This window comes from Triticum urartu, chromosome 2A, assembly GCF_056163025.1.
Source record: "Triticum urartu cultivar PI428250 chromosome 2A, HENAU_Tu73, whole genome shotgun sequence".
Taxonomy (NCBI): domain Eukaryota; kingdom Viridiplantae; phylum Streptophyta; class Magnoliopsida; order Poales; family Poaceae; genus Triticum; species Triticum urartu.
In genome coordinates, this window is record NC_141874.1 from 98,458,487 (window position 1) to 98,469,185 (window position 10,699).

At 48.7% G+C, this 10,699-nt stretch overlaps 1 protein-coding gene across 1 annotated transcript; it reads left to right on the plus strand.

Moving 5' to 3' along the window:
* Positions 1 to 6,195: 6,195 nt before the first annotated feature.
* LOC125536014 (putative mediator of RNA polymerase II transcription subunit 26b) lies at positions 6,196 to 9,538 on the plus strand. The gene is made up of 9 exons (XM_048699096.2): positions 6,196 to 7,337; positions 7,448 to 7,516; positions 7,615 to 7,697; positions 7,835 to 7,896; positions 8,037 to 8,158; positions 8,246 to 8,291; positions 8,388 to 8,680; positions 8,763 to 8,904; positions 9,097 to 9,538. Exons 1-9 carry the CDS (start codon positions 6,903 to 6,905, stop codon positions 9,237 to 9,239), a joined length of 1,395 nt encoding a protein of 464 aa, XP_048555053.1. The 5' UTR covers positions 6,196 to 6,902; the 3' UTR covers positions 9,240 to 9,538.
* The last annotated feature ends 1,161 nt before the right edge of the window (positions 9,539 to 10,699 follow it).

Consider the following 10,699-nt stretch of genomic DNA (forward strand, 5'->3'; position numbering starts at 1 on the left):
GGATTGGGGGGGGGAGTCCTACTCCCGGTAGGAGTAGGACTCCTCCTGCGCCCTCCTCCTGGCCGGCGGCCCCCTCCCCCTTGGCTCCTTTATATACGGAGGCAGGGGGCACCTCTAAACACACAAGTTGATCCTTGAGATCGTTCCTTAGCCGTGTGCGGTGCCCCCCTCCACCATATTCCACCTCGGTCATATTGTAGCGGTGCTTAGGCGAAGCCCTGCAATGGTAGAACATCAAGATCGTCACCACGCCGTCGTGCTGACGGAACTCCTCCCCGACGCTTTGCTGGATCGGAGCCCGGGGATCGTCATCGAGCTATACGTGTGCTAAGAACTCGGAGGTGCCGGAGTAACGGTGCTTGGATCGGTCGGATCGGGAAGACGTACGACTACTTCCTCTACGTTGCGTCAACGCTTCCGCAGTCGGTCTGCGTGGGTACATAGACAACACTCTCCCCTCTCGTTGCTATGCATCACCATGATCTTGCGTGTGCGTAGGAAATTTTTTGAAATTACTGCGTTCCCCAACAGTGAGGGGGGGGGTCATTGGGTGGGGAGGGCAGAATCCCTGCCTTAATTCAATTCCAAAATTGCACGAATGCAAGGAAAGAAACTCTTTCCCGGTTTGAAGTGATCTTCGAGCTCAGCTTTTTTAGCATATTTTTCCACAAGCTGGAACCAGAGAGAACATTCACATTACATCATTCGGGGCTAAATCCCGCCGACGGAAGACTTTCATGTGTCATGCAACCCAACACTTCAAAAGCAGGGTTTTAGTGCATGGTGTAGCTGAGGGGTCGCAGAGCCCATCAGCGATCATTGTTTGGCTAGAATGTGGGCACGCGGCCACCTTTTGCCAAATCGAGTTGGTGAAGCTGCATTTGAAGAAGAGATGGTTTCGGGGTTCCTGCACCATTTCACACATCGTGCAGGAGTATTAGTCGAGATTTTTTTTTGCACTTGAGGTTTGAGCGCATGTTGAAGCGATCTGTGTGCAGCAACACGAGGCGAAGACATCAATGCCTGCCGGCACACGTGATGTCGAGCTATGTTCAATCTCGGGCAACATCATTTGTGACTCTAGTGTCGCATAGGCACCTTTAGTGGTGAGAGGTCCTCTCAAGGAAAATCATTCTGACATCACCCTCTTCTTGGAAGATACCCTGCAGCAAAAGCACACACAGAACATACAACTCTTTGCCCAAAACCATGGTCTACCGGTATGCGAGGATCGATCGATCCCCCATGTAAATAGTTGCTACAAAAGCATTTTGGTTTAGGTGGTGTGAGAAAATGGCAAGGGAAGGAGTGGCAAGCGGCTCGGCTATGAGTCATCAGTCTAGGTAGAGCACCCTCCATTTATATGACATTGGGTGATTTGGTGTGGGCCGTGAAGATTTCTGTGTACTGATATAGCTAGGTAAGAAGCATGGTTCTCAAAGCTAATCGGGTAAGGTGAGTGATGAAATATGCATTGCTTATAGGGCAAATATGGAGAGTGGAGGAATTTGTAGGCAATTTCAGCAAAATGCAAAGATTTTATGCAATAATTTTTTAACACCAAGACCACATGAAAGCTCTGTCATGCAAACTTTATCCCACGCTGCAAGACATTTAGCCCGAGAGCAAGTATTGTCATTGGACTGAAAGAAGCAATATCTCCTTGTATATGACTATTCTACTATAAATTTTGGTAGGTTGAAAACGCCAATGAAATAGGAAGGGAGTCTACCGAGTACCGTAGGGAGAACCACAAGCCCCCCATCCCCGCACATTGAGAAGGAGAGTTGTCCATCCCAAGAGAAATATGTTAATTGATGGTTGGAGGGCGGAGGATGGCAACTTGTGCATTGACAAAGAAAGATTGGGTTATGGTTGCGGAAGGACACAAAATATGTTTTAAGCAAAGCTAAAGTAATGACTCGGGAGGAGAAATCATCAACACAAATATATTCAGTAAAACATATACAATGCTTTTAAGCTATCGACCAAGCATATTCTTTCAGCACAAGACATAGATGTCTCAAATCACACGGTGGATAACAACTAGAGTGCAAGCCAATTCATCAACACGAGACCCCATCAAGTGAGAGTTTTGTGCATTAAACAATCTAAATACAATTTATTTAAGCAAATACACACGAATGTATTTGTATTAGAATACAGTACCACGGGTGGGCATGGAAAGCTAGAAAACAACAAATGCAATCAATCTACATTTTCTAAATTTAATTGTGAATTGTACAAAGAAAGGAAAACACAAATACTCAAACAAAGTCACTATGATTGTTTGCCGCTAATGTATTTTATATGTGTTGCGTGGCCCTAGCGGTTTAGAGAAACCTGTCGATGTTTTCTAGCTACGAAAATATAAAAAATAGCAAGGCATCATTGAATGTGTGATTCATGTCGATAAGAACAAAACATATGCAATCTCAAATAATAAGACTTAATTAAACATTGTTGCATATTTTTTTGGAACTTTCGGAGGGGGACAGGGATCCCTAACACGAGGAAAGAAAATAGTTCCACATACTGGCGTGATCTTTGAGCTTGGCTTTTTTAGCTGATTTGTCCACAAGCTGAAATCAGAGAGAACATTCACTATTACATCATTCGGTGCCAAATCCTGCTGACGGAAGACTTCTGCGTTTCTCGTATCCCAGACTTTACAAAGCAACATGAGGGAGACAAAGGATTTTAGTGCATGGGGCAGCCGAGGGGTCGTAGAACCCATCTAGAGATCGCTGATTGGATGGAAAGTGGGCACGATGGCCACCTTTTGCCATATCCAGTTGACAAAGTTGCATTCAAAAGAGAGGTGGTTTCACGATTTCGACACCACGTCACACATTGGGCAGGAGGCGTAGTCGAGAAGGCAAAGATTTTCTGCAATAATGCTTTTATCACCAAGACCACATGCAAGCTTTAGCGTGTAGGCTTTATCGTACGTTGCAAGACATTTAGACCCAGAAGCTAGTATCGTCATTGGACCAGAAGAAGTAACGTTTCCCTTTATGTAGGCACACCCCTCTCCGCCCCCCAATCCCGTGAGAAGGAGAGCCATCCATCCCCATATATATATGTCAAAGCTGTCAATGGCTTGAAGACGGATGCGGGCATCATGTGTAGTGATAGAGGAAGACCGAGGTATGTTGCGGAAGGGACACAAACATGTTTTAAGCAAAACTGAAGTAATCACCGGAGAGGAGGAATCATCATCTTTTAAGCAACCGATCAAGCTTATCCCGCAAAAAACATATATCACGCATCTTTTAAGCAACCGCCAAGCATATCATGTAAGCTAAGACATAGATTTCTCAAATCACGCGGTGGATGACAACCAACGAGCTAGCCAATTCATCAGCGCGAGACCCCAACAAGCGACGCTCTTGTGCATTAAACAATCCAAACACATTTTCATTCAAGCAAACACATACAAGCTTGGATTGCAACAAACTAGAAAATTCGAAAATAACAAATGGAATGGAGCCATGCGTTTGAATTCAAGTTTGCACCATGCAAAGGAAAGAAGGTGATGAAAAAGAAAGAGAGAAGAGAAACACAAATGCTCAATCAAGCCACGGTTCATGCCATTTCCTTTCCTTTCCACATGCGTTGCGTGGCCCTAGCAGTTTTGAGAAACCTGTCATAGCGCCGCACCCACCAGCTAGGGCCGAGCCTTGCCAAAACACAACGCTACGCTCACGCACACGCCCCCCTACCCCTCTCCCCCTCCCTCCCTCGCGGTACGGCCACACGCCGGGGGGCTGGACTGGATTGCGGCGCTGAGTTCGCAATCGCATCGCATCGCATCCATCCCCCGGACTTGGAGAAAATTGTGCCACAGTCTGGCATGATCTTTGAACGTGGCTTTTTTAGCTGATTTGTCCACAAGCTGAAGTAAGAGAGAACACTCACTATTGCATCATCCTCTTCTAAATCCCGTTGACGGAAGACTTTCACGTTTCTCGCATCCCAAACTTTACAAATCTACATGAGCGAGGCAAAATATTTTAGTGCATGGGGTAGCTGAGGGGTCGCAGAGCCCATCTAGAGAGCGCCAATTTGATGGAAAGCGGGCACAATGACCACCTTTTGCCATATCTAGTTAACAAAGTTGCATTCAAATGAGAGATGGTTTCGCGGTTCCAACACCACGTCACACATTGGGTAGGAGTCGTAGTCGAGAAGGTAAATGTTTTGTGCGAGAATGTTTTTAACACCATGACCAGATGCAAGCTTTGGCGTGCAGACTTTATCCTATGTTGCAAGGCATTTAGACCCAGAAGCAAGCATCATCATTGGACCAGAAGAAGTAACGTTTCCCTTTATGTAGGCACAACCCTCTCCATTTTCCCGACCCCGTGAGAAGGATAACAGTCCATCCCCATAGATATATGTCAAAGTTGTCCACCAATGGCTTGAAGACGGATGCAGACATCTTGCGTAGTGATAGAGGAAGACCAAGGTATGTTGCGAAAGGGACACAACCATGTTTTAAGCAAAGCTGAAGCAATCACCAAAGAGGAGAAATCAACAACATGAATCAACCCACAAAAAGCATATATCACACATCTTTTAAGCAACCGATCAAGCATATCCTGTCAAGTCAAGACATAGATTTCTCAAATCACACAGTGGATGACAACCAGCGAGCTAGCCAGTTCATCAACACGAAACTCCAACAAGTAGTAGTCTTGTGCATTAAACAATCTAAACACATTTCATTAGCAAACACATATATGCTTGGATTACAATGTAGAAAATTCAGAAATAACAAATGGAGAGGAGCCATGAATTTGTATTTAGGTTTGCACCACACAAAGAAAAGGTGAAAAGGAGAGAGAGAAGAGAAACACAAATACTCAAACAAGTCACGGTTCATGCCATTTCCTTTCCACATATGTTGCGTGCCCCTAGCAGTTTAGAGAAACATGTTGATGTTTTCCCGCTACGGAAATCTAAAAAGTAACCAGGCATCATTGAATGTGTGATTCATGCCGATAAGAACAAAACATATGCAACCTCAAATAATAAGATTTGTATAAACAATGTTGCATATTTTTGTTGGAACTTTCGAAGGGGGGCAGGGATCAGTAATATGAGGAAAGAAAATAGTGCCACAGTGTGGCGTGATCTTTGAGCTTGGCTTTTTAGCCGATTTGTCCACAAGCTGAAATAAGAGAAAACATTCACTATTATATCATTCGGTGCTAAATCTTGCTGATGGAAGACTTTCACGTTTTTCGCATCCCAAACTTTACAAAACAACGTGAGCGAGACGAAGGATTTTAGTGCATGGGGTAGCTGAGGGGTCGTAGAGCCCATCCAGGGATCGCTAATTGGACGGAAAGTGGGCCCGATGGCCACCTTTTGCCATATCCAGTTGGCAAAGTTGCATTCAATAGAGAGATGGTTTCGCTATTCCGACACCACGTCACACATTGGGTAGGAGTCGTAGTCCAGAAGGCAAAGATTTTGTGCAAGAATGTTTTTAACACCAAAACCACATGCAAGCTTTGGCGTGCAGACTTTATTCTGCGTTGCAAGTCATTTGACCCCAGAAGCTAGCATCGTCATTGGACCAGAAAAGGTAACGTTTCCCTTTACATAGGCACACCCCTCTCTGCCCCCAACCCCGCCACCAAACCTTGTGCGGTGATAGTATGTTGCGGAAGGGACACAAACATGTTTGAAGCAAAGCTGAAGTAATCACCGCAGAGGAGAAATCAACAACATGAATCTACCCACAGAAACATACATCACACATCTTTTAAGCAACCAATCTAGCTTATCCCGTCAAGCCAAGACATAGATTTCTCAAATCACACGGTGGATGACAACCAGTGAGCTAGCCAGTTCATCAACGCGTGGCCCCACCAAGCGGCGGTCTCGTGCATCAAACAATCTAAACACATTTCATTTAGACAAACACATAGTATATGCTTGGATTACAAACATAAAAATTTGGAAATAAAAATGGAATGGAGCCATGTGTCTGAATTCAAGTTTGCATCACGTAAAGAAAGAAGGTGAAAAATAAAAGAGAGAAGAGAAACACAAATTCTCAATCAAGCCACGGTTCATGCCATTTCCTTTTCTTTCCACATGCGTTGCGTGGCCCTAGCGGTTTCAAGAAACCTGTCGTAGCGCCGCACCCACCAGCTAGGGCTGAGCCTTGCCGAAACACAACGCTACGCTCACGCACACGGCCCCCCCTACCCCCTCCCTCGCTCGCGGTACGGCCACGCGCCGGGGGGCTGGACTGGATTGCGGCGCCGCGTTCGCAATCGCATCGCTCGCATCGCATCCATCCCCCGGACCTGGAGGAAATCGCTGAGCAGCCATCACCACCACAAGCGCCGCGCACTCCCCCCGCCCCCTCTCCCCCCTCCACCTCCCACTCGCGGCAGCGCAGGCCCTCCCTCGCTCGTGGGGGCGACGGGGAATCCGCAGTAGACAGGACAAAGATCGGAATTAGCCACGCACCGAGGAGGAAGGAAAGCAGACCCGGGGCAAAAACCCATTTTTTTCTCCTTTCCCTTTCGTTCTTCCTCCCGTCCGTCCGCCCTCACCGTCACCGGTCCCGTCCTCGTCCTTGCGTGCGCCGGCCGTGAGATTGGTGGACGGATAGATAGATTCTGGTGGATGGTAATGCCAACCCCCTGGCGAGTTCTTGCGCCTGGGTGTGCCAATCCGCAGTAGACACTTTTTATATTTTTACCTTTTTTTGTGTTCGTCTATCTATCCATCCATCCATCTTGGCCGGTAACGGAAGAACTGAATCGGAACTAAAACTTGAATTAACCAATCTCCGTCCGTCGCCGCCGCACGGGGAGGAAGGAGTGGGTTTTGATTGGGGGCCGGTGGGTCGGAGCCCGATCGATCGGCGGGCGGCGATGGCGCCGCCGTCCAGGGACGTGGGCTACTGGGTCAACTTCTTCCGGGGAGGCGGCGAGACCATCCTCGACGCCATCGAGGGGGCCATCGACGTCGCCGCGTCCGAGCAGCCCGCAGCCCTCCGCGCCCGGCGCGACGCCATAGCCGAGCGCCTCTACACGGCGCTCCTCCTCGCGTCCTCCGGCGCGCCCACGGCGGCGGCCGCCGCGGCGGCAGCGGCGCGTCCTCAGGCAGGGGCGCCCGCCGCTGTGCCGCAGGCGCAGGCGCAGCAGCAGGAGCAGCTCCTCCCCGAGGGCGCCGCCAGCGTCCCCAGCCTCTGCAGCTCCGACCGCGCCGAGGCCATTACCGACGACGGAGCGCCCCGCCACGACGACGACTCCGTCGCCGCCGAGGCCGAGAAAATCAAGGCCGTCCTCGTCAACTACCAGGAAAAGGTCACGCTCATCCCCTTGTTCTCCACGCCGCTGCCGCCGTCCGTGCCGCTGGTTGTTGGCTGGTAAGTGGTAACCGCCCGTGCTGAATCTGTTCTGCCGTGCTGTTTCAGTCGGAGGCGGCGTTGCTCGATCTGCTCCGGCGGCTGCAGCAGCTGGAGTTCACGGTGCACACCTTGAAGGTGAGAGACGCGACATCCACAGGAGCTCCGTTGATCGATTTGCCATGCTTATTTCCTTCTTTGTATTGGCTGGTGCTCACGCGGATTCGTCCTCATAGGTCACTGCGATTGGGAAGACCGTGGGCACCCTCCGGAAGCACAACTCCAAGCAGATTCGGCACCTCGTACGGTTGCTCATCGGGTATGTATCTCCATGTTTTTCTTGGTCCAAACCATTTCCAGAAAATTATTTTCTACTGTACTTCTGTATCTCCAGTAGCTATCCATGCCCATTTTTATTGTAGTAACATTCTTTGGCATGTTTCGTGTGAATCGCAGGGGTTGGAAGAGTATAGTTGACGAATGGATGAGCAATGGAGGCAGCGGAGATGCCATTGTTGGTAAGTAGCGATCAAAATAGTTCATCATATTTCAAGTTTTTACTTAAGTAATGCTTGCCTTGTAGGCTTGTACTATAAGCTAGTTATGTGCTACTACTTCATTAGCTGATTAATTGTTCTCTTCTGCAAACAATTCGCAGATCACACCCCTCAGTCCATGCATCCGTCTAGTCTGGAGCAGGAAGACCGAGGAATGTCATCTCCTTCCGTGGACGAGGGGGCACTCTTCGCCACACCGAGTACTTCCATCCGACTCTCGGAGGTAATTGATTTTACCTAGAAATTAACCGCTCTGCAGCTTATGGGGTCCATGGTATGATCTGACACAATTCCATCTGGAATTTCTCAGGATAACCAGGGCTCTAGGATGTTTGATGGAATGGATGATGCTGGAAGTGAGTGACATCTTAACCCTCTTTGATCCCCTCTGTGATTGTTCTTTGCCAGGGACTAGCGTTTGACATGTTGATTGTTTTGTGAATTATCAACAGATACAAGGAACAGTGTACAGCGGCATCCGGGGAGCCAAGAACCAATTAGAAGGCCGCCGCAGCCAGTGGCCCAGCAGTATGACCCTGACCAGAGCTGGAGGCAAGAACAATCTGCAGCAAGGCAATCACGGCCGCAAGAACTGGCCAATGGGCAAACGAGAGAGCAATTCATTGCGGCCATGCTGGCGAAGCCCTCAAATGCTGAGTCGGGTCGTGGGAGACCTCAAGTGAGGCCTAAGCAGCAGCAAGGTGCCTCGCCCGCTCAAGGGAGACCGCAACCGGTGCCATCTGATGTGAGCATATTGCACCTCGAACAAAATACTATTTGTGGTTGTTTTATTCATACTAATCCTAAATTCTGTGCCTGCCCTGTAGAAACCGGCGGGCAACCCTGATGCGAACTCGCTTCGAGCAAAGCTAGATCTCGCCAAGAATGCAAAGTTGGAACTGGCAACTAACTCCAAGCTAGAGATGACAAAGCGAAAGCTTCAGGAGGGGTACCAAGAATTCGATAATGGTATGTGTTTGACCATGAAATTTTGGGCTTGTTATTACCTGTGGCAACATCACATCATTGCTGGCTGTAAATTATGGCTTGAACTGCTCTGATTGCCTTTTAGCTTAGATTATAGCCAAACAGTTAAATATTAATCGAGCTAATTTTGCCAATGAGCATAACAGTGTACTAATTTTTGATTTGTCATTGCAGCAAAGAAGCAGAGGACTGTACAGATGGTGGATCCGCAAGATATAAAGAAGCAAGGGAACCGGGCCTGGCAGCCGAACGCCAAGCCGAGGAACAACAACAGCAGCAGCAACACCAACAACAACCGGAATTGGTCGTCGAAATGAGTTTCCAATTCCATTCATCCACCATTAGAAAAAATACCTTGGTTTCATTCCCGCCCTCGGTCGTTGGCGGCGGCGTAAGTTGTTTAGCCCAGCCCAGCCCAGCCCGGTACATAACATCAGCAATAAGGCTTCCCTGCCGTCCTTGCGAAACTGTGTCGTGTCTGACTTTTTTTTTGCCCTTGATGATGGTGGCTGGCTCGCCATTATAGTGTCCGTCAAAACCTGTAAAGATGAGACGAGTCTGTTGTGGTACTAATCGATGGTGTTTTTGCTTCCTCGGACGGAACGCAAGCGGTTCATCGGAGTTGCCGGATGGCATGATCGTGTCCTCTGCTTGCCTTGTCGCAGCTGCAGCGGTCCTGCTTCGCCTTTCAGGCCGAGAGGCCTTTTGGGGTTGCAGTGTCTTGCCCTGAGCATCTTGTCCTCCCCGCACTGCAAATACTCCTACTTGGACTACTGCAAAATTTTCTTGTGCGCAAATGTGAAATGTGCATGGCTAGCAGTGATTTTCTCGAGGCAATTTTTACTTCCAAAAGTGGTGCCATTGCCCATTAGGGCAGATTTGCTCCATTTTTTGTTTGAAAAAAAAATGCTCAAAAATTTATTTTAAGGTTCGCCCCCCATTTGGTAGGGCACCCGCCCACCGGGCTTTGTTGACCAACATAGTAGGTGTCCTTTTTCAAATGGGCGAAAGGATCATTCCATGCCTGGTCCGGAATGAGATGAGTGACCTACAAGTGTTGAACGGAATCGGTCAGTCAGTTGGGATGGATTCCGAAAGCCAACAGGGGCAGGTCAGCTTTGTGTGAACGCCCTAAGCTACGGGGCCGCCGCTTTGAATTTTAGGGTTTCTTTCTTCTTATATTTTTGATTAAAAAACATACACTTTGAATTTTAGGGTTCGTTTCTTCTTCTATTTTTGATTAAAAAACAAACACACACACGAACAGACCGATCATTCACTGCCCATGAATGGTTCGTGCTCTGGCATTGAGCCCGGAGCCGTGGCATCTCCTGCACGAATGAGAATGACCCGCGAGGGGCGACGCCGGTGCCACTGACGCGTGGGTCCCGGCGGATCGGCGGCTGCATGGCCCCTACTTCGCAGCGTGACCGCCGCCCGGCCGTCCCGTGCCGCGTCGGGTGCCCCGCCAATGGGCCGTTTAAATATGGAGGGAAAGGAAAGCATTGGCCCCTCCCGACTCGGGACTAGTACCACCAGTACGCACTTGCGGCGCGGCTAGCGGGATCCTCTGCGGCCTAACACTCTCTGGCACCCACTGAGCTCCCTACACATGACCTGAGATTCTTCTTTCTGCTTTTTGATTTTCTTTTTTAATCTCTTCCGTGCTTTTTTCTTTCCTTTCTTATATTGTCAAAAAGGTGAAACTTTGCAGCCGTCCATGCTGTATAAAAATCACTAGTCAAATCTCCGGTGCCCTTGAAAGTGGACACGGATG

Excerpts from the sequence above, each read along its gene's own strand:
- LOC125536014 (XM_048699096.2), top strand. The coding sequence starts at position 6,903 with ATGGCGCCGCCGTCCAGGGACGTGGGCTACTGGGTCAACTTCTTCCGG. Across the intron at positions 7,698-7,834 it reads CTCGTACGGTTGCTCATCGG|GGGTTGGAAGAGTATAGTTG; the intron begins GTATGTATCTCC and ends TGTGAATCGCAG. Across the intron at positions 8,159-8,245 it reads CTTCCATCCGACTCTCGGAG|GATAACCAGGGCTCTAGGAT; the intron begins GTAATTGATTTT and ends GGAATTTCTCAG.